Source organism: Balaenoptera acutorostrata, chromosome 1 (assembly GCF_949987535.1).
Source record: "Balaenoptera acutorostrata chromosome 1, mBalAcu1.1, whole genome shotgun sequence".
Lineage (NCBI taxonomy): Eukaryota > Metazoa > Chordata > Mammalia > Artiodactyla > Balaenopteridae > Balaenoptera > Balaenoptera acutorostrata.
Window position 1 is genome coordinate 48,304,231 of NC_080064.1, and position 24,420 is coordinate 48,328,650.

At 37.4% G+C, this 24,420-nt stretch overlaps 1 protein-coding gene across 2 annotated transcripts in view; it reads right to left on the reverse strand.

Annotated features, from left to right (window-relative positions):
• The window catches only part of FYB2 (FYN binding protein 2), a 133,434-nt gene that overhangs the window by 7,707 nt on the left and 101,307 nt on the right, over window positions 1-24,420 (reverse strand). For both annotated transcript variants that reach the window (XM_057542787.1, XM_057542785.1), the window contains exons 10-15: window positions 23,544-23,655; window positions 23,407-23,447; window positions 14,683-14,743; window positions 13,509-13,607; window positions 9,264-9,292; window positions 7,414-7,474 (exon numbers count right to left, since the gene is read on the reverse strand). In XM_057542787.1, coding sequence (XP_057398770.1) covers window positions 7,414-7,474; window positions 9,264-9,292; window positions 13,509-13,607; window positions 14,683-14,743; window positions 23,407-23,447; window positions 23,544-23,655 — 403 coding nt within the window. The remainder of the gene's footprint in view (window positions 1-7,413; window positions 7,475-9,263; window positions 9,293-13,508; window positions 13,608-14,682; window positions 14,744-23,406; window positions 23,448-23,543; window positions 23,656-24,420) is intronic.

Below are 24,420 nucleotides of genomic sequence, written 5' to 3' on the forward strand. Positions count from 1 at the left end.
ATTATACCCCAATATAAAATAAAAATTAAATTAAAAAAAAATTTGAAGCCAGAAGCAAGAGATCAACCTGCTTATAATCACACTTCCTCTCCTTTCTGAGCCTCAGTTTCTTCACCTCTAAAACGTGAATGATAAAATGGACCTTCACTGTGGGACAAGACTAATCCAACTAGTATTTAGCATTAGCAGAAAAGGATGCAGAGAGGAGAGAGGGTATTACAGAAAGAACTAATTTTTTTGAGCACTTATGTGTCAAGTCTTATGCTAGGCATAACATATTAACATATGTTAACTAATGTGGTTTTTACAGGAAGTATTACAACAGTCCTTTAAAGTAGTCCTTCATAAAGTTTTACAAAGGGGGAAAGAGATGATCTAGGTAACTTATTATGGTCACAGAAATAGTGGCTTTGAACCCAGTGACTTTGAATCCAAGTGTGTTTGACTCCAAAGTCTATGGTCTTTCATCATGCCAGCTGCTTTAAAACGTTACTTTGCTGGTATGACAAAGTAACCAATATGTTCATCATTGATGTGAGCAAAACTGGCCCTTCCTCTGTCAACCATCTGTATGTCTATGGTGTCTGCACATCAGAACACAGCTTTTCACTGGGTAAGTTATAACCACAAGAATATTACGTCAGAGGAATTTAAAATTTTTTCAGTGACATTGTGTCACAATTCCTTTCAGATTATGGTCACAAGGTCCAACAGAATATCAGGGACTCAGCATCTGACCAGCATTAAAGATGAGGCCTAGGAATATGGGTTTAACAGATACAAACTACTATACATAAAATAGATAAGCAGCAAGGATTTACTGTATAGCACAAGAAATTATATTCAATATCATAATAACCTATAATGGAATATAATCAGAAAAAATAACTGGATCAGTGTGCTGTACACCTGAAACTAACACAATATTGTAAATCAACTGTACTTCAATAAAAAGGAAAGATGCAGCTTAGGGAAAGCTTTTAAGAAGACTTCCAGGACTCATCTAGGGATCTCCGATCACTCTCTTTTCTCAATGTCTGTTGCCTTTGGAGTCTATAACAAAGAGCTCAGCAGTTACTTCTTTTCTAATTGTCTGATGTTCACTCGTTTTATCTCTTCACTTTAGGTTCCCAAAAGATGGGATCCAGACACACATTCCAGATATATCTACCACAAGCTCAGCACAGTGCTAGGCACAGAGCAAGTGTTCAATGAGAACTTGTGCATGGACTTGTTAGGCAGGAGCTATAGCTGTGAGGGGAGGGAATAGGCAAAGCAAATGCCTGCTTAACAGTTTATTTTCTTTAATGATTATAAAACAATATATTATTTTCAGAAAAGTCATACCAATTTTTACCCATGCCAGCCATGTGACCATTATGGTCAACTCTTTGTCAACTTATTTTAGCTTTTATAGGGATCTAGTTAGAGAGCTTAATTAATTTGGCAGGATGAGGATTGTTTTTTTGCCGTATCACAGGTTAAGAAACTAAGATTCAGAGAAGTAACATGACATGCCATAGGGCCCACTGGGACCAGGTTGTAGAAGCTGTTCCAGTGTCTTTTTCAAGATCCCCCTCTTCTTCCTTCCCTTGCTGACTCTCTAGGGGAAATTCTAATGAACAAAAGGAAATGAAAATCAGAGGTCCGGATTGTCTAGCAGCAATTTAATCCAGAGTTGTTTAGGCATCTCTTCAACCTAATACGTACCAGGACATGACATGCAAACTACCCAAGCTGACAAGAACTCAGATATCATCTTCCATCTCCCTTCCTATCCCAAATTCTGCTATTTTCCATCAGTGTTCCATCTGCTACAAATGTCTTTAATAATTGATTTCTCTGAGGCCAAACTACAGAAGATTTACTCTATCACATGAAAAAGAAATTGGTCAGATTTTGATAGGGTTAAGTGACTTGGTAAATATCATTTAATCTTAAAATATCTTCTTCATTTTTTTCACCACCGCAAAACACATTTTGATCATCTTTCACCTGAGCACCTTTAACAATATTCTAACAAATGTTCTACTTCCGACCTTCCCTCCAAAGCATTCTGCAGAAGGGTCTAGGTCTAGTTACTCTTCCTGAAGTGTGGCTCTGATTATATTGTCCTCTTGCCCATAGTTCTGGACTTCCTTATTTGGCAGTAGGGCAAAAGAATTTTCTGGTAGGGCCCTCCCAGTACAAAACTGCTAGATCCTGGATAAAGGTTTTTTTGTTTTGTTTTAACAAATTGCCACACTTTACACTTAGATTAAGTCCTGTACGTTATACCTTAATAGCCCCCAGCGAATAAACTGAAACCAGACAGAGAGCAGTAAGCAGTATGCAAGCACAGAAGATAAGTCTGTCCTGAGGAAAATGCTATCAGCACCACAATATTTCAGATTAAACTTTACATTAGGGCAAGGTAGGAGTTAAGACATATCGTCATGTTAGATATTTTTAAAAGCCAGTTCAGCTCTATGCTATTTATATAAGACACATTGAACAAGAATATGGAAATCAGAAAAAGGATCAAAAATGTATCCTAGGGAAATACTAACTAAAAGAAAGGTCAGGTAGGTATAAGATTGGGCAAATTAGACTTTAAGACAAAGCATCACTAGGAAATTAGCTTAGTGTTGTAGAAAGAGAATGGATTGGGAGTCTAGTTGCTGGGTTTTAATCCTGGTTCTACCACTTACTGGCACTATGAGCTTGGGCAAATAACTTCACCTCTGTGTCTCTACCTCTCTTCTACAAAATTTGTATAATAATAGTATCTACTTCACAATTGTTGTGAAGATTGAATGAGTTAATACATGTTAAATCTAAAAACAGTGACTGACTCACAGTAAGACCTACATAAGTATTATTTTTGTTATTAATAGTATTGATATTAGGGGGGATGGAGATGGCTACGACCGAAAAAGAAACATTTAATTCAGCAGAAGATATTTAAAATTTTGTATGCAACTAATAAAAGAGCCTTAGAATATATAAAGAAAAAAATAATAGAACTTTTGGAAGAAACTGACATATCTACCATCTTTCTGTGAGATTTCAAGCCACTTCTTTCATATATTAATGAATCAAGCATCTAAAAATCCATAAATCTATAAACGATTTTATTAAGAGAATTAACACGTATTGTGTTGGCCAAAAAATTCGTTTGGGTTTTTCCGTAACAGTAGAAAAGCCTGAACGAACTTTTTGGCCAAGCCAAATATTTGATTTAAAGGACATAAGTTGATCCTTGTATCAAACAATTAGAGAAGTCATATTTTTCTAAAGTACACATGGAACATTTATAAAAATTGACCATACTAGGCATGAATCATGTCACAGAATATGTCAAAGTACTGATATCAGCTACTTCCTCAGTGTACTAATACTGTATCAACTACTTTTCCAGATCACAATTCAATTAAGATAGAAATGACACACGGGGAGGGGGAAGGGTAAGCTGGGATGAAGTGAGAGAGTGGCATTGACATATATACACTACCAAATGTAAAATAGTTAGCTAGTGGGAAGCAGCTGCATAGCACAGGGAGATCAGCTGGGTGTTTGTGACCACCTAGAGGGGTGGGATAGGGAGAGTGGGAGGGAGACGAAAGAGGGAGGGGATATGGGGATATATGTATACGTATGGCTGACTCACTTTGTTATACAGCAGAAACTAACAACATTGTAAAGCAATTATACTCCAATAAAGATGTTAAAAAAAATGACAAATAGAATACAGAGCATGGAAACAGATCTTCAGATTTTTGGAAACTTAGTATGACAAAGATGGCATTGTAGAAATGGGGAAAATAGGGGCTATGCAATTAATCATGCTAGAACATTTACCCACGTGGAATAAAATTTAATTGGATCTCTACTTCACTAAAAATGCCAAAATCAGTTCCAGGTAGATCTAAGGCTTATGTGTAAAAGCCAAAAAGTTAACAGTTTTAGAAGAAAATATGGGAGAATATCATATGATCTTGGGATAAAGATTTCTTTAAAGATATAGAAAGCAACAATCATAAATCACGTGTATACTTAGAAGGGAAAATACAATAAATGCAAATTTTATAGGGAATGCAAATTCATAAGAAAATGCCAGCTTATTTTCCAAAGTGGTTGTACCAATTTACACTCTTCCCAGCAGTATTTAAAGGGAATACTGATCCACATTCTCACCAACAACACAGAAAGAATTCTTAATTTTTACCAATTTATTGGGTATAAGATACTATCTCATTGTGGTATTAATTTGCATTACCTTCATTACTAACAATGTTGAACCTCTTTTAATATGTTTATTCACCCCTCATGTCTTTCTTTCTATAGAAGACCTGTTCATATCTTTTGCCTATTTTTCTGTGGAAAACAAGTTGGCATTTTCTTATGAATTTTCATTCCCTATAAAATTTGCATTATTTTCCCATCTAAGTATACATATAAATAAGAATATTTATAGCAGTATTGTTCAAAAGTGCAAAAAATATGGAACTACCCCAGTACTCACAAGAAAATGGATAAATTGTGATATGTACATAAAATAGAATATTGTAGAACAGTAAAAATGAATAAATTAATAGTGGCTTAAAAAAGGATGGATTTTGAGTAAAAATAAAGTTGCAGAATTCTATCTACAACATACCATTTTTACAATGTTAAAATCCCTAATGAAACAATATATTTTTATCACCTGTGTTTGATAACAGTATTTTGGTTTTGAACAGGAAGTGAAAGACGTGAAATGTAGGAGAGTGTTTACCTTGGGGGAAGGCAATGAGATAGACCAAGGGATGTGCACAAGGTAGAGAAACCAAGGCACTGGATATGTTCTGGTTCTGAAGTTGAGTTATGGGTTGAGGGAAATTTGTTTTATCTTGCTTTAAACTTACATGTTTCTTATTTTCATTTTTACAAATATCATATAATTTATTTTTAAGAAAGAATTCATTCTTAACTCTAATTTTATATTCCAGGGCTCTCCTCTCCATCTCCTGCCAAATTGCATTTCCTGCTCGTAAAACCCACTTTCTTGATCACATGCCTTATGGTCCAGTGAAACTTCCCAAACACACTTGTTTTCCATTTACACAGCTGTCCACCCCTCTCCCCCCAGCAAACCTTCCCTGCTTCTCTCTCTCTCTCAACCCCAATCTCCAGCTGTCAAAATGTTTCCTATCCTTGCTTCTTTAACTTGGCACAGAGACTTTTCTGATCCCCTAAATAATGGAAATGTCTACCAATTCTGAGCTTCCAAATTATTTTGCACATTTTTTGGAGGCGGGTCCTTCTTTGTCATCTGATTTAACAAACTATGCTTTGGTATGAGGCCACATGATAGAGATCAGAAAGCCACAGCCCCTACCTCAGGGAGTTCCCATCTAGAGGAGGAGACAGGCAAGAAATAAGACGAATATAACTGTGAAAAGAATGTTCTGATAAAAAGGGGGACCTAACTGAAATAGATAAGCTCAGAGAGGACTTCCTGGGGAAAGCAAAATCTGAATTCAGTTTTAAATAATGAAGGATAAAATAGTCAACCAAGCAAAAAGCATGGCAAACTGTGTTACAGACAGAACAATTCTTTTGTTCTTAAATTCTCACCTCCTTGGAAAGGCCTTCCCCAGATACCTACTTTAAAATGACTATCAATCTCCTTCCAACACACATACCATATGTCCACTCTCTTTCAAAATGTCCAAAGCAATCAAATTCCTATGTTTAATTATAGATTTTTTAATTTATTTATTTATCTGTCTCTCCAATCAGATAGGAATAGGAATTACATCTGTTTCATTCACTGCTTTATACCAACACTTAGCATAGTGTCTGGCATATAGTACATGCTCAGTAAATATTTGTTGAATGAATTGAAGAAGTTGGAACAAATGTGAAGGTTTAGAAATGCTGGAAAGCTTGAAGAGTTCAAGGAACACCCAAATGTACAGTATGGATGGAACACAGGAATGGTGAGTGAGTGGGAAGTACAGCTGAGGCTGAGAGTTTGCCAGCAGCTGGATCAATAATGAATTTTATGTCTTCTTAAGCAGTTTGGATTTCATTTTGAGAGCAATGGACAACCACTAACCATTTTTAAGCTGGTGAATGGTGGGTTTTGTGACATGATCCTATTTGTATTTTAGAAAGTTTGGAAAATAAACTGAAGTGGAGGTGAGGTGGCCATTCAGGAAGTCATTGCAATGATCCAGCTGAGAAGCAATGAGTGCCTTCATGTGGCTGTGCAGTGGGGATGGGGAAGCAGGAACATTTTGAGAATTATTTAAACAGAAGAGGGTGCAGGGCACAAGAGGAGGAGGAGTCAAGGACAACGAATGCCTAGTGTTTTGGTTTGAGGAACTGTGTGTTTATTGAAACAATCACCAACATAGAGATTAGAAGAAAGGGATCATATTTGGATGGGGACAGTTGAGATTATGAGTTATTATGGAATTCTGAGTTTCAAACAGAGTTATCTAGCAGGCTTATTAAAGTGGAAGAGAGAAATCTGACCTCAAAATTGTAAATTTTGATATCTTTACTATAGTGATTGTAATTAAAGCCCTAGATGTAGATGAGACCATTCAAGAATATATAAAGGAAGAAGGGAAGAGAACTGATACAGGAAATCTGAGAAACACATAATTTTTAAAGAAATGAATGGCAGAATTAGAACACATACATGCACACAAAACCAAAACTAACCAACCAAACAGGAGGAGCAACAGCCAAAGATGAAGAATAAGAAATAATGATAACATAGAAACCTGGGGAAAAGTTAATATTTTTTTCCTTTGAAGGATGGCATGATCAACAATTTAAGATATTACAAAGAAGCCAAGTATAATAAGGACTTACATGGATCCACTGGATTTAACAAAGAAGTTATTAGTGACCTTACCAAAAACAAGTCCGCTGTCATGGTGGAACAGAACCCCATTTGCAGTGAGCTTGGAAAGATGTATCCAAGATGAGCAGAGGAGACCTTTATTTGCAACCATTTAGTTGAGAGGGAAAGGACAGATAATAAGTAGCTAGAGAAAGGGTACTGAGTTTCAGGATGGTTTCTCTTTTTTGATAGATTTTAGTTATTTAGGCCTTGAGAACAGAGGTTCTGTCAGGTGGTGCTTGCCATCTTCCACAGGAGGCATTTAAATAAGTATTTGTTTTGTTGAAATGAGTTTCAAGTCTATAGATTCAAAGGTAAGAAACAAAGCTCCAGTGAGTTTTGAATCACCTACCACTGTTAGGTCATCTACGTTACTCATTATTTTCCTTTCCTAGTGGGGGCAATATATCACAACTTGACTTTTCACCCAGTAACCAAGGATCTGAAGGGATGGCCCTGTGACCATATTTAACAAAGCATCAGGAAATGGGTTAAAAATCAGTAGGGATGACCAATGCGGTAAATTGACTTACTTTGACTTTTTTTCATTTATGTCCACATCATCATAGATTATAACTTCCTGAGACCTAAGTTCTAGGGTCAAGATAGGATCAAAATAGTCTATTATTAGGTATGGTTTATACAATCCCCAGCTTTCCAAATTATACACAATTACTTAATTATCTAGGTGCATCCCCATGCCTGTTTTATCAAAATCTGATCATAGGATATAGAAAGGATCAAAGACAAAACAAGTATCCATTTGGGAAAAAGTTCAACTGAGGATTAAAAAATAGTGAGATGTCCTAGTATCTCAAACACATGCATAAATATTTATATCAATTTGATTTCATGTGGATTTCCAGAAAATATGAGTTGCTGAAAGGATCATGTTTAGACTAGGTTCCCATCATCCTGGAACTGGACAAAGATGTTATAATGCTGGAGCAGTGAGAGGGCTTAATTCCTAGGGCAAAAAACCCAACTTAATAGAACATTAATGTTGATTTTTCTTCCATGATTTTTATTTCAAAACACTGACAACTGCTTCTTTGTAATAATCTTGCATAAAATTGAATCTGACTTAGTACATAATCATAATTAGACATTTTCAGTTTAGGATATTCACATTCCTTGGTGCTCTACATAGAATTCCATAATATTCAAGTGACTCACCACTTGAACTAGTTAGTAACCTTTTGGCATAATTATTCACAATTCATAATTCAGTTATTCATATATTTGGATGGGGGCACAATGCGTGCCTATTCCAAGTTGACCTTTTTTTTTTTTTTTTTTTTTTTTTTACGTAGACCAAAGATATTTTGGGAAAGCTGTTATTTTTAAATTTTATTTATTTATTTTTATTTTTGGCTGTGTTGGGACTTCATTGCTGCACACAGGCTTTCTCTAGCTGCAGCGAGGGGGGGCTACTCTTCATTGCGGTGCGCAGGTTTCTCATTGCGGTAGCTTCTCTTGTTGCAGAGCATGGGCTCTAGGCGCACGGGCTTCAGTAGTTGTGGCACGCAGGCTCAGTAGTTGCGGCTCACGGGCTTAGTTGCTCCGTGGCATGTGGGATCTTCCCCGACCAGGGCTCGAACCCATGTCCCCTGCATTGGCAGGCGGATTCTTAAGCACTGCACCACCAGGGAAGCCTGGGAGAGCTGTTATTATACCAGGTTTATGTAACTATTTGTTATTTAGTGCAACAAACTTATATTTGTGGAATATAATATACATTTGAATTGTCAAGTCAGAGTAAAATCAAAGTAGCCACCATCGCTAGAGCCCATAAACTAAACCTGACAAACAACAAAACACATGGCCCTCTCTCATCGATAGATTCAACTTACTGAACGTGATTGAGAGCAAGCACACTAGATGTCAGGCACTGTACTAATTTGTGCACTGTTGTTTTTATAGCAAAGCAAAAAGTATTCCAATGACGCATCCTTGATTCAGTTAGTATGTGTACTGCGAAGTGGTCATGTTCAAATTACTATGTCTAAATTCGGGTGAGCTGGCTGTTAAATCCTTCAGAAGGTTATGTGGTATAATGTAAAATGCACGAGCTTTGTATTCAGAGACTTGAGTACAAATCCTAGGTCACTAAAATATGGATGTGAGTCCTAGAGCCTTCCTAAAAAGGGATAATGCATCTATTTCTCGGATTTTAAGAGGCCTGGCGTATAGGAGGCACTTGAGAAATGTTACTCATCTTCCCCAATGTAAGTACTACTATTGTGTAAAATGTCTTTGATTTTGATGTATCAATTTTTCATTAAATGTGGAATGCAGGAAGAATTACTACTTCTCTTTCTCAGACTGTGAATATGTCAGTGCTGAATAATTTTGTTCCAGCAAATAAGCGAATGTCACTTACCTAAATCAGGCAGCGAAATGGAAAGTGCACTGTTAATTGACAAAAGACACAAAGGGTTAAGGGAAAAAGCCATGTTCAGAGATATTAGCTGATACATCTCAAATAACATATTGATGACTAGGTTTCTTGATATAGATGCTTTGGGGGAAAGAAACAAAGCACACCTTTCCTGCAGCTTTGTTCTGATCACCTCCCCTCTCTTGTAAATGAGCTTATTTATCCCCAGTGACCACCCACACAACCTTTCCTAACGAGACAATCTCAGGCTGTCCCTTAGCCCTGCCCTTCTTTGTCCACAGGATTCTGTTTCTGCCTTCTACCTGCCACGATGCCAATTCAATGTGGGGTAAGTATGGTGAGAGAGAACCATCTGGAGACACTGGACCCTGACTATGTATATGTTTAACCAAAGAGGTGACTTGAGGGGAGAATTCCAGGCCAGGTGGAAATGGAAGATGGTAAATGTGCTAAGTAGGAGAGGACATTGGCTAGGTAGATCATCTGGTTTTCTTCAAATCTCACAGTTAAGATTACATGAAAGGAAGCATGATGTGGTAGGAAAATATCCATGTATTTTAAGCAATTAGTTTAAGTTCAGTCCTACAGGTATTCTGGGGACACTCATCACGGGCCAGGCCCATGTGCTGGGTATACAAAATGATCAGACACAGTTTCTGTCCTGAAGTAGCTCGCGGTTTAGTGAGGGACACCAAAAGTAAGTTAATATAACACTCTGTGATAAGAACATAATAAAGGACTGACCAAAGGAACAGCACTAACCTTTATGGAAGCTTTAGTTCTCCATTTCCAAAATGAATACCAGCACCTATCTTGTAGAGTTCCCTTTGTACGGGATGAGCTTTCCTAAGTGAATGTGCCTGGGACAGGGCTGATACTCAGTGATCCCTTCCGTTGGTGTCTATGAGACCAGAACTGTGATGTGTAGGACACGGTAGGAGAAACACATGGTCACTAGAGTCAGAGCTGATTTGACTCTCAGTTCTGCCACTTAGCCACTTACCCTGGGCAAGTCACATAACTTTTCAAAGCCTTAGTTTTTCATCTGTAAAATGGAGGAACGAGTTTCTAACTCATGGGTTATTGTGAGGATTAGAGAGAACACATGTGAAGCCTTAGTGCACTTCCTGCCCTCAACATCTAGTGAGCACATATCCTTGGGGCCTCGGCTTAAGCAAGCAGTCCCTTGCTTAAGGGAGCCTTTCTTAACACCCATTCCCTTCCTCCATTTTAATTAGGTCAGGGTGCTGGTAGCTCCTATTTAAACATAGAAACCAAGGCCACAAAAAAAAAATCTATAATGATATTTCCTTCCTTTAGGTCATCTCTTCATTCAACAGATATTTATTGAGAGCCTATTATATCCCAGGCACTGTTCTTTTTTTTTTTTTTTTTTTCTTCCAGGCACTGTACTTTATGTTGGAGATACTGCAGTGGACAAAACAGTCAAAATCCCTGCCCTCATGGAGTCTAGTAGAGTGAGACAGACAGAAAACAAACAAGGAAATTTATGATCTGTCATGTAAGGAAATTTCTGGAGATAAGTGCAATTGAGAAAAATAGAGCAGGGTAAGGGGGGAGGGGGATGAGGTGAGGGCTGGTTTGCCATTTTTCAGAGGACATTCAGGGAAGGCTTCACTGATAAGTTGATTTTGAAGCAGAGGCCTGAAGATAGTGAGAGAATAGGCCAACTAGATATCTGGGGTAAGAGCATTCCTAGGGGAGGAAACAGCAGACACAAAGACCCTCAAGCTGAGGAGTGCTTGGCCTGTTAAAAGAAGAAGTCAGAACATTTGGAACATAGGGAGTGAGAAGAGGCTTAACATTTAATTCCCATGTAAAACTCATAGCATAGCTAAGACCCGTGGCATTTAATTCTTGGTTTATTTATGCCTAAATCAAGCCATTTAATAATGACTATCCTAACAGGCAGTGTGTGCGTGTGTTTGTGCGTATGTGTATGTGTGTGTGTGTGTGTGAGAGAGAGAGAGAAGATTGAGAGTCCCAACTCTTTTTAAAGGTCACATTTTCATGGTTGCAACCTCCTTCTGAAGATAACGCAACAAACTAGGAGTTGATATTCCAGAGAGGAGCCCTCAATCAAAAGGCTCAACAAAAAGTAAACAAAGAAACAAATAAATAAACAAAGTTCTGTTGTTACCTTGGTATGTCTCCATGCTATTAATTGAAAAATTAAGGTAGAGAGGCAGATTTTGGCAAAATTTAAGGGGAAAAAGGCTTTTTAGACCTTCCTACAAATGGCAGATTTCCCCCTGCACATAGTGAATTTCTCTTTATAGAGGTGTGCAGGCACAGAGATTTGGCTTCTTAGGAAATCTGCAGAGAAGCTTGTGTAGTGGGTTGGACTAGGTATATGGATTTCTCTTCTTACCCTGAGATTCTCTGACTCTAAGAAAAAGGGTTTCTCAGTAGTATTAATAGATGTTACAAGATGTGCACAGGATGTTACAGAAACATAGAAGAGAAACCAGTAATACAGGTTTGGGTAGAAAGGTTCATGGAATGCGTCCCAGAAAGGATAATATTTGACCAAACTTTAAGGGAAGGCTAGAATTTTGATAATCAAAGGAAGTTGGAGAAGGGCAGGTACATTCCAGACCAACGGAATGTCATGGTCAAAAGCAAGGAGGCATGAAACGCCAGGGCACTCATATACAAAGAGGGAATGTGTTAATGGGCTGGTGATGAGAGTAAATCTGAGCGAGAGATGGAGCTGGACAAGTAGGAAGGGGCGGCCATAAAAGTATTGACTTGCAATGAAAAGGGATTGGATATTTGTTCTAAAAGTCATAAGCAGTCATTTACAGTTCTAAGAATAGCTCTAAGAAAAAGGAAATAACATTTGCATTTTAAAAACATAAGCATTGGGACTTCCCTGGTGGTCCAGTGGGTAAGACTCCACGCTCCCAATGCAGTGGGCCCGGGTTCAATCCCTGGTCGGGGGAACTAAATCCCGCATGCCTACCGCAACTAAGATCCTGCATGCTGCAACTAAAACCCTGTGCAGCCAAAATAAATAAATAAATATTATTAAAAAAAAAAAAACAAAACATGCATCAGCATTCTCACCTGGATCAAATTTTTATGGGACTGCAGGTATCACACTAATAATTTTTGTCAGAAACATCTAACCTGCTAAGGTCGGGGTCTGCCTTTAGGTCTCATCGGCCACTGGAGCTAGACTCCCTCTTCTTCCATGGTCAGGACTACAATTTGTAAACACCATACTCTATATAAATCTCTTGGTAGATCTACATCCAACAGACAATTAGACTTAAAGTCATGTTACTCTGAGGTTTCATAATTGAAAAGAACTTCAAGGTAGAATACCATAATTCCATGTCAATATATGTAATAACCTGGGTCAAATTATTTTACCATCCTCTGCCCTCATAAAATACAGAACTATGTCTATGTTTTTGTGTGTGTGTCTCTCATATATATATACACACACACACACACACACACACATATATGAGAGAAGTGCCTCCAGAGACCACCCAGTCTCCCTCCTCCCTCCTATTATACGCAAGAAGAAACTTGATCCCTATGAATGCAAAATGGAAGTGATTTGCCCATGGTTGCACACTGAATAAACAGAAAAGCTGAAACTAGAATCCAGAACCTAGGCCTCTTGTTTCTTTCTCCTACTCATGAATTTCTAACCTTCCCAGTTCCCACTGGTAATTAGCTAGGGTGATCTTGGAGGGTCCCTTCCAGGTCTAAGACTTTGAGGTACATGGACCATTCATCTTCCCTTTCCACACACTGCCTCTCTCAAGAGAGGCAAATTAGAATATGGAAGTGTAGACAAATAAAACCACTGGAACTTGTAGGGCTGAGAGAGCATAAAAGGATGTAATGAATAACATAATGCTCAGTAACAACTACAGGAATCTATGCCAAGTATGATGAGGAAAGTTTCTTTCCTGGACTTTGTTTGATTAAGACTTTCCCTCTACCCTTGTTCACAACCTTTTCTCATCAATTTTTTCAAAAGGGACATTGTCACTTTCCCATTAGCATCTGTGGGTGTAGTTCACTCAAATATTGGCAAGGAGGAGGTAGGTGATAACCAGGGCCTTTGGCTTTAGTTTCTGGTACTGCTTCACTAGAAGAACAGGATAGAGAACATCAGCTGTGTAACTAATCAGGCCAGCACTGCTAATCCTCTCCTGGAAAGAGAAATAAAACGGGACCTTTTACCTTATATTTTCTTTTGACTTGGTTTTCTTCATTTTAAATCTATCCTTTTCTTTCTTGAAGAACCTCTGCAGTCTTTTAAGTGCTTCTTTTCCATCTAAACTAAGAGGAATCAGAGGATATAAATAACATGGTGTTTGAGAGAGTACTGGGGATGGAAGCCTGCTGTAGTCAAAAGGATCAGAGACTTCAGTCTCATTTCTTCAACACACCCCACTCAAGGAAGAGCAGGAAAATGCCTTGTCAGTTTCTATGCTCTTCTTCTTTGTTTAGATGCTGATAGGAAGTAGCACACATCAGCTATGGATGGAATTACTATATTTCAATACAAACTTTCATCTACTCCAAATGGTTTCTATTTTAAAGAGTTTATGGAGCAAAGTCTTCCTTTTAGAGACGATGACTCAGGGACCCATAGTTTACAAACTATACTAGAAATACATTATAGAAATTCCTAGCTTCTGAAAGTCACGTCACTTATCTTTAATTTATGGAATGATAATATAATGATGTTGGTACACTGACTGGTTAATGATTAAAATTTTTCCAAATATGCTCTTGATTGGGGGTGGGCGGGTAGGGAGAGGGAATGATACACTCACATCATCCCACCCAGCATGAATGCCCTCTTTTCCCTTCAACCCTCAAACTTCTTGCTTTTGACTACTGCTGTTTTCCTTTCCACAATGTGTGCCTAATAACTAAATTTGATTAATAATGCCCATTTGAACAAATACTGTCCTTGATAACACTGAATTATTAGATAATAAATTAAGCCCCAATCCCAGAGATAGCCTCATTAACTTTCAAAGATATAGGTAAATCATAACCGTTGATTTCTTCCTGGAAAAGCAACTACAGAATTGAAGCATTTTATTGATATTTACTTCTCTTTTCTCACTTATTCTCTAACACAGTATCAAAGTCCTCTACTCTGGGAGATGGACATTTTCTCAAAAGATAAAGCAATGTGATCAAAATTATTAGATATGATTGTACACAATTACAAGTACCCTATTGATCACAATGTTTTATTACAATAGCTTATCTCCATTCTCTATGCATATGTTCCCTAACGATGGGGTGGGTAGGGATGGAGGTCATTTCTTAAACTTTGGTTTTCCTAGACTAACAGGAAATACCCTTAGCTATGAAGCCAAGAAAAAGAGAAACTCACTCTATCTTTGGGTAGTTGCTCTTTGTTTTGTAGACATCTTCATACATTTCTTCACTATTTTCTTTTGAAATTAAAAAAAAGTATTCATTATAATGGCAATAATTCAGATTCATATTTGACACAAAATTATTGGATACCTACCAGGTGCTAGGTACTCTAATCTTTTGTTTGTGAAGTAGTTTTTATTGAAACATATGCACATGTTTTTACAAGCATGTGGTAAAAATAAATAACCTCTATAAAAGTACATACAAACAAAAATTAATATTTGCTTCTACCCTGTTTTCAAGTCTGTCTGATTTAAGAAAGTTAATTTATTAACAGATTCCTGCCTTCAACCCTTTGCATATTTTACATATAACAATCAGTCTACTAAACACCAGACATTGTGCTGAATGCTGGGGAAATAATGGAGACAACCAGACACATCTTGAACAATCTTCCCCCATCATAGCATGGCTTTCACCTAGTCCAACACATAAGCTTAAAATACACAGATATACTTTGAATCTACCCTGGTAATGGAGGATTTTCAAGTTCAGAACTTGATTCACAATGAGTTTAGGACAGTCACTTAACTTCTCTGTGCCTCAGTTTCCTTTTTTTTAAATGAGGGTACCGTGTTTAATAATCTCTAAGATTGTTTCTCCATCTAAAATTCTAATATTCTAAGAAGGACAAAACCAACCAGAGTAGCATTTCATTATCCCTCCTCCGTTAACCTTTCATTCATTCAACAAATATTTTTTGAATGTGTAACATGTGCCTGGCATTATGATAAGGGCTAGGGAAAATGGTTAGCATAGAGAAGGAAATCATCTAGGAGGGAAGAGGATTATTAATCAAAGAATCACATAAATATAGAATTACAACTGTTACAAGTGCTATGAAAAAGAGGGTCAAGGTACTATAAGACTGTTTACCTAAGAGAATATTCCCTGGGGAATAATGATTGAGCTGAGATCAGAAGAAAGATTAAGAGTCACTTAGACAAAGGGGCACAGAGGAGTAAAGAACATTCCAGGAAGAGGGAGTAGAATATGCAAACACCCTGCAGTGGGAGCTTAGCAAGTCAGAGAAGCTAACAGGTCAGCATGACTGGATCTCAAAGATGAAGCCTGAGTATGTATGAAAAGAGGATGGAGGGGTAGGTAGGGGCATTCAAGGCTTCTATACCATGTTAACGTCAATCTTAAAAGTATTGGGAATATACTACAAAGTTATAGTAGTCAAAACAGTATGGTACTGGCACAAAACCAGACATAGATCAATGGAACAGAATAAAAAGTCTAGAAACAAACACACACACTTATGGTTAATTAATCTATGACAAAGAAGGCAAGAATATACATGGAGAAAAGACAGTCTCTTCAATAAGTTGTGCTGGGAAAACTCCTAGAAGAAAACATAGGCAGAACATGCTTTGACATAAGTCTTAGCAATATTTTTTTTTGGATCTGTCTCCTCAGGCAAGGAAACAAAAGCAAAAATAAACAAATGGGACCTAATCAAACTTAGAAGCTTTTGCACAGCAAAGGAAAACATTAACAAAACAAAAAGACAACTTACTGAATGGGAGAAGATATTTGCAAATGATATGTCTGAAAAGGGGTTAATATCCAAAATATATAACAAGCTCATACAACTCAATATCAAAAAAACAAGCAACCCGATTAAAAAAATGGGCAAAGGCCTGAATAGACATCTTTTCAAAAAAGACCTGCAGATGGCAAACAGGCACAAGAAAAGATGCTCAGCAACACTAATCATCAGGGAAATGCAAATCAAAAGCACAATGACATATCACCTCACATCTGTCAGAATGGCTATCATCAAAAAGATCACAAAAGGGGCACCTTCAAGTTGGTGGAGGAGTAAGACGTGTAGATCACCTTCCTCCCCACAAATACATCAAAACTACATCTACATGTGGAACAACTCCTACAGAACACCTACTGAATGTTGGCAGAAGACCTCAGACTTCCCAAAAGGCAAGAAACTTCCCACGTACCGGGCCATGTGGCTGACAGGGTCTTGGTGCTCTAGCCAGGTGTCAGGCCTGAGCCTCTGAGGTGGGAGAGCCAAGTTCAGGTCATTGGTCCACCATAAACCTCTCAGCCCCATGTAATATCAAACGGTGAAAGCTCTCCCAGAGATCTCCATCTCAATGCTAAGACCCAGTTCCACTCAACGACCAGCAATCTACAGTGCTGGACACCCTATGCCAAACAACTAGCAAGACAGGAATACAACTCCACCCATTAGCACAGAGGCTGCCTAAAATCATAATAAATTCACAGACACTCCAAAACACACCACTGGACGTGGTCCTACCCACCAGAAAGACAAGATCCAGCCTTATCCAACAGAACACAGGCACCATTCCCCTCCACCAGGAAGCTTACACAACCTACTGAACCAACCTTACCCACTGGGAGTAGACACCAAAAATGAACCTGCAGCCTGTGAATAGGAGACACCAAACACACTAAGTTAAGCAAAATGAGAAAACAGAGAAACACACAGCAGATGAAGGAGCAAGGTAAAAACCCACTAGACCAAACAAATGAAGAGGAAATAGGCGGCCTACCAGAAAAAGAATTCAGAGTAATGATAGTAAAGATGATCCAAAATATTGGAAATAGAATGGAGAAAATACAAGAAACGTTTAACAAGGACCTAGAAGAACTAAAGAGCAAACAAACAATAATGAACAACACAATAAATGAAATAAAAAATTCTCTACAAGGAATCAATAGCAGAATAACTGAGGGAGAAGAATAGATAAATAACCTGGAAGATAAAATAGTGGAAATAACTACCACAGAACAGAATAAAGAAAAAAAGAAATAAAAGAATTGAGGACAATCTCAGAGACCTCTGGGACAACATTAAACACATGAACATTCAAATTATAGGGGTCCCAGAAGAAGAAGAGGCAAAAAAAGGGGCTGAGAAAATATTTGAAGAGATTATAGTTGAAAATTTCCCTAACATGAGAATGGAAATAGTCAATCAAGCCCAGGAAGCACAGAGAGCCCTACACAGGATAAATCCAAGGAGAAACATGCCAAGACACATATTAATCAAACTATCAAAAATTAAATACAAAGAAAATATATTAAAAGCATCAAGGGAAGCAAGAATTAACATACAAGGGAATCCCCATAAGGCTAACAGCTGATCTTTCAGCAGAAACTCTGAAAGCCAGAAGGAAGTGGCAGGACATATTTAAGGTGATGAAAGGGAAAAACCTACAACCAAGATTACTCTACCCAGCAAGGATCTCATTCAGATCCGATGGAGAAATTAAAACCTTTACAGACAAGCAAAAGCTAAGAGAATTCAGCACCACCAAACCAGCTCTACAACAAATGCTAAAGGAACTTCTCTAGGCAGGAAACACAAGAGAAGGAAAAGACTTACAATAACAAACCCAAAACAATTAAGAAAATAGTAATAGGAACATACATATTGATAAATACCTTAAATGTAAATGGATTAAATGCTCCAACCAAAAGACATAGACTGGCTGAATGGATAAAAAACAAGACCCATATTTATGCTATCTACAAGAAACCCACTTCAGGCCTAGGGACACATACAGACTGAAAGTGAGGGGATGGAAAAAGATATTCCATGCAAATGGAAATCAAAAGAAAGCTGGAGTAGCAATTCTTATATCAGACAAAATAGACTTTAAAATAAAGACTATTACAAGAGACAAAGAAGGACACTATATAATGATCAAGGGATCAGTCCAAGAAGAAGATACAACAATTATAAATATTTATGCACCCAACATAGGAGCACCTCAATACATAAGGCAAATGCTAACAGCCATAAAAGGGGAAATCGACAGTAACACAATCATAGGATGGAATTTTAACAACCCACTTTCACCAATGGACAGATCATCTGAAATGAAAATAAATACGGAAACACAAGCTTTAAATGATAGACTAAACAAGATGAACTTAATTGATATTTTTTAGGACATTCCATCCAAAAACAGCAGATGACAATTTCTTCTCAAGTGCTCATGGAACATTCTCCAGGATAGATCATATCACGGGACACAAATCAAGCTTTGGTAAATTTAAGAAAATTGAAATTGTATCAAGTATCTTTTCCGACCACAATGCTATGAGACTAGATATCAATTACAGGAAAAAATCTGTAAAAATACAAACACATGGAGGCTAAACAATACACTACTAAATAACCAAGAGATCACTGAAGAAATCAGAGAGAAAATCAAAAAATACCTAGAGACAAATGACAATGGAAACACGACAACCCAAAACCTATGGGATGCAGCAAAAGCAGTTCTAAGAGGGAAGTTTATAGCAATAAAATCCTCCCTCAAGAAACAAGAAACATCTCAAATAAACAACATAACCTTACACCTAAAGCAATTAGAGAAAGAAGGAAAAAAAAACCCAAAGTTAGCAGAAGTAAAGAAATCATAAAGATCAGATCAGAAATAAATGAAAAAGAAATGAAGGAAACGATAGCAAAGATCAATAAAACTAAAAGCTGGTTCTTTGAGAAAATAAACAAAATTGATAAACTATTAGCCAGACTTATCAAGAAAAAAAGGGAGAAGACTCAAAAAATAGAATTAGAAACGAAAAAGGAGAAGTAAAAACTGACACTGCAGAAATACAAAGGATCAGGAGAGATTACTGCAGGCAACTATATGCCAATAAAATGGACAACCTGGAAGAAATGGACAAATTCTTAGAAAAGCACAACCTTCCGAGACTGAACCAGGAAGAAATAGAAAATATAAACAGACCAATCACAAGCACTGAAATTGAAACTGTGATTAAAAATCTTCCAACAAACGAAAGCCCAGGACCAGATAGCTTCACAGGCGAATTCTAACAAACACTGAGAGAAGAGCTAACACCTACCCTTCTCAAACTCTTCCAAAATATAGCAGAAAGAGGAACACTCCCAAACTCATTCTACGAGGCCACCTTCAGCCTGATACCAAAATCAGACAAAGATGCCACAAAAAAAGAAAACTACAGGCCAATATCACTGATGAATATAGATGCAAAAATCCTCAACAAAATACTAGCAAACAGAATCCAACAGCACATTAAAAGGATCATACACCATGATCAAGTGGGGTTTATTCCAGGAATGCAAGGATATTTCAAATATGCAAATAAATCAATGTGGTAAACCATATTAACAAACTGAAGGAGAAAAACCATATGATCATCTCAATAGATGCAGAAAAAGCTTCTGACAAAATTCAACACCGATTTATGATAAAACCCCTCCAGAAAGTAGGCATAGAGGGACCCTACCTCAACATAATAAAGGTCATATATGACAAACTCACAGCCAACATCATTCTCAATGGTGAAAAACTGAAACCATGTCCTCTAAGATCAGCAACAAGACAAGGTTGCCCACTCTCACCACTAATATCCAACTTAGTTTTGGAATGTTAGCTACAGCAATCAGAGAAGAAAAAGAAATAAAATGAATCCAAATCGGAAAAGAAGTAAAACTGTCACTGTTTGCAGATGACATGATACTATACATAGAGAATCCTAAAGATGCTACCAGAAAACTACTAGAGCTAATCAATGAATTTGTTAAAGTAGCAGGATACAAAATTAATGCACTTGCATTAATGCTCTTGCATTCCTATACACTAATGATGAAAAATCTGAAAGAGAAATTAAGGAAACACTCCCATTAACCATTGCAACAAAAAGAATAAAATACCTAGGAATAAACCTACCTGAAGAGACAAAAGACCTGTACGCAGAAAACTATAAGACACTGATGAAAGAAATTAAAGATGATGCAAACAAACAGATGGAGAGGTATACCATGTTCTTGGACTGGAAGAATCAACATTGTGAAAATGACTCTACTACCCAAAGCAAACTACAGATTCAATGCAATCCCTATCAAACTACCAATGGCATTTTTCACAGAACCAGAACAAAAAATTTCACAATTTGTATGGAAACAAAAAAGACCCCAAAGATTGTCAAAGCAATCTTGAGAAAGAAAAACGGAGCTGGAGGAATCAGGCTCCCTGACTTCAGACTATACTACAAAGCTATAGTAATCAAGACAGTATGGTACTTGCACAAAACCAGAAATATAGATCAGTGGAACAGGATAGAAAGCCCAGAGATAAACTCACACACATATGGTCACCTTACCTTCAATAAAGGAGGCAAGAATATACAATGGAGAAAAGTCAGCCTTTTCAATAACTGGTGCTGGGAAAACTAGACAGCTACATATAAAAGAATGAAATTAGAACAGTCCCTAACACCATACACAAAAATAAACTCAAAATGGATTAAAGACCTAAACAGACACTATAAAACTCTTAGAGGAAAACATAGGCAAAACACTCTATGACATAAATCACAGCGAGATCCTTTTTGACCCACCTCCTAGAAAAATGGAAATAAAAACAAAAATAAACAAATGGGACCTAATGAAACTTAAAAGCTTTTGCACAGCAAAGGAAAAAATAAACAAGACAAAAAGACAACCCTCACGATGGGAGAAAATATTTGCAAGCGAAGCAACTGACACAGGATTAACCTGCCAAATATACAAGCAGCTCATGAGCTCAATATCAAAAACACAAACAACCCAATCCAAAAATGGGTAGAAGACCTAAACAGACATTTCTCCAAAGAAGATATACAGATTGCCAACAAACACATGAAAGGATGCTCAACATTACTAATCATTAGAGAAATGCAAATCAAAACTACAGTGTGGTACCACCTCACACCGGTCAGAATGGCCATCATCAAAAAATCTAAAAACAATAAATGCTGGAGAGGGTGTGGAGAAAAGGGAACCCTCTTGCACTGCTGGTGGGAATGTAAATTGATACAACCACTATGGAGAACAGTATGGAGGTTCCTCAAAAGTCTAAAATTAGAACTACCATACGACCCAGCAATCCCACTACTGAGCATATACCCTGAGAAAACCATAATTCAAAAAGAGTCATGTATCACAGTGTTCACTGCAGCTCTATTTACAATAGCCAGGACATGGAAGCAACCTAAGTGTCCATCGACAGATGAATGGATAGAGAAGATGTGGCACATATATACAATGGAATATTACTCAGCCATAAAAAGAAATGAAATTGAGTTATTTGTAGTGAGATGGATAGACCTAGAGACCATCATACACAGTGAAGTAAGTGAGAAAGAGAAAAACAAATACCGTATGGTAACACATATAAATGGAATCTAAAAAAAAAAAAAAATGGTTCTGAAGAACCTAGGGGCAGGACAGGAATAAAGACACAGACCTAGAGTAGGGAGTTGAGGATACAGGAAGTGGGAAGTGTAACCTGGGACGAAGTGAGAGAGTGGCATGGACATATATACACTACCAAATGTAAAATAGATAGCTAGTGGGAAGCAGCTGCATAGCACAGGGAGATCAGCTCAGTGCTTTGTGTCCACCTAGAGGGGTGGGATAGGGAGGGTGGGAGGGAGATGCAAGAGGGAGGAGATATGGGGATATAATTATATGTATAGCTGATTCACTTTGTTATAAAGCAGAAACTAACACACCATTTTAAAGCAATTATACTCCAATAAAGATGGTAAAAAAAAAAAAGATGACAAAAGATGTTGGTGAGGATGTGGAGGAAACGGAACCCTCCTACACTGTTGGTGGGAATGTAAATTGGTGCAGCCACTATGGGAAACAGTATGGAGGTTCCTCAAATAATTAAAAATAGAACTGCCATATGATCCAGCAATTACACTCCTGGGTGTCTATCTGAAGAAAATGAAAACATTAATTCAAAAAAGATGCACCCTAATGTTCATATTAGCATTATTTACAATGGCCAAGATATGGTAGCAACCTCAGTGCCCATTAACAGATAAATGGATAAAGAAGATGTAGTGTATCCACACACACACACAGGAATACTACTCAGCCATAAAAAAGAATGAAATTTTGCCATTTGCAAAACATGCATGGACTTGGAGAGTGTTATGCTTAGTAAATAAGCCAGACATAGAAAGACAAAAACTGTACGTTTTCACTTACATGTGGAATCTAAAAGAGAAAAAGAAAAGAAAAATAAATGAATATAACAAAACAGACTCACAGATATAGAGAACCAATTGTTACCAGTGGGAACAAGTGTGGAGGAAGGGGCAAGGTGGGGTATGGGCAAGATGTGGAAGGGGATTAAGAGATACAGACTACTAGCTATAAAATAAATAAGATACAAAGATACGATGTACAGCACAGGGATTATGACCAATATTTTATAATAACTTTAAGTGGACTATAATCTATAAAAATATAAAATCACTATGGTGTACATCTGAAACTAATGTTGTAAATAAACTATACTTCAATGTTTAAAAAAACTATTGAGAATCCATATAAGTGTTTTAAGTAAAACACATTCCTATCTTCAGACTTGGATTGTGAAGAGATCAGGAAGAAAGCAATTTCACATCAAAGTTGCTTTCTTGCCACAAAAGACCCATTACCAGCATCTTCACCTTCATGATTCTAAATGCATTTATTCACACATACCTTGAACCACTTCTATTAACTTATCATCACCCCACCCAAATGGCATTAATAAAAATATGTAAATAAAAGATACCTTACTACTAATCTGCCACAGAAACTCTTAGCAATTCCTATTGACAGTTTCAAATGTTTTCTTAAACTTACCATTATTTGAGACAAATGAGTTAGAGAAATCTGACTTTGCTCTGTGGGGAGAAAAGATACAAAGACCGTTGACCTGTTGTATTGTACTTTTAAAGTCTCATCACATTCATCTCGCTGAAGGGCTGGCACGTATTTACCTCTCTCTCCGGGGGTACTCAACATCATCATACGTCTCGGAAATGGAATTTGGCTTAAAGGCTCCTTGGCCTGGGGTTTCTTTAGTCATCTCCAAGGCCTTCACATACCCGCCTGTAAGGAAAACAGAGAACACCCTGAGAACATCTCACCAACTGCTCTCATAAATGCATTCACACAGGTCACTGGCAATGGAGACAATAATAGGAAAAGGCAGATTAAATATGGTAACACTGGATTATAACCTTGATATGTATGATCCTTTGGCAAACCACTGCACCTTGCTGAGCCTTAGTTATGATTCTCTCAAGTTGGGATAATGATAGTAACCCCTACTCTTGGATGATTATGGCAAGGATTAATGCATATTTATGAAGGGTGCTAATTACCCAGTAAACCAGTGGTTCCTCCCTCTTCTTGGATGTTTCTTCCTCTAAGCCCTGACCTCAAATGTTGAAGTCTACCAGGGCACAGCCCTGGGGCATCGCTCCCTACATTTAGATGACTTTATCCAATTTGTGGCATTTTTTCTTAAAGTAAAATTTCTTAGACAAGTTGATTGAGCACATGCCAACATTTATTATGCATTAGTGATGGAATCAGCCAAATAGTGTGCCAGGTTAAAAAATGCCTAGGGATTGTTTGCACAAGTAGCTACCCTGTTACATGCAAGAGCTGGTTTATTTCACAGAGCTGTAAACTTGTCATAACCTTAAAACTGTCACCTTTTTATCAGTTGGCATAGGTTAATATTTACAGTATGGGTAATTCAGAACCATTTGCAGACATGAACTATTAATCAGAAATAAGTAATATATCTGAGAAATAACAAGCACATTGACTTTTTTTTATAATAAGCCTTTTATTTATTTATTTATT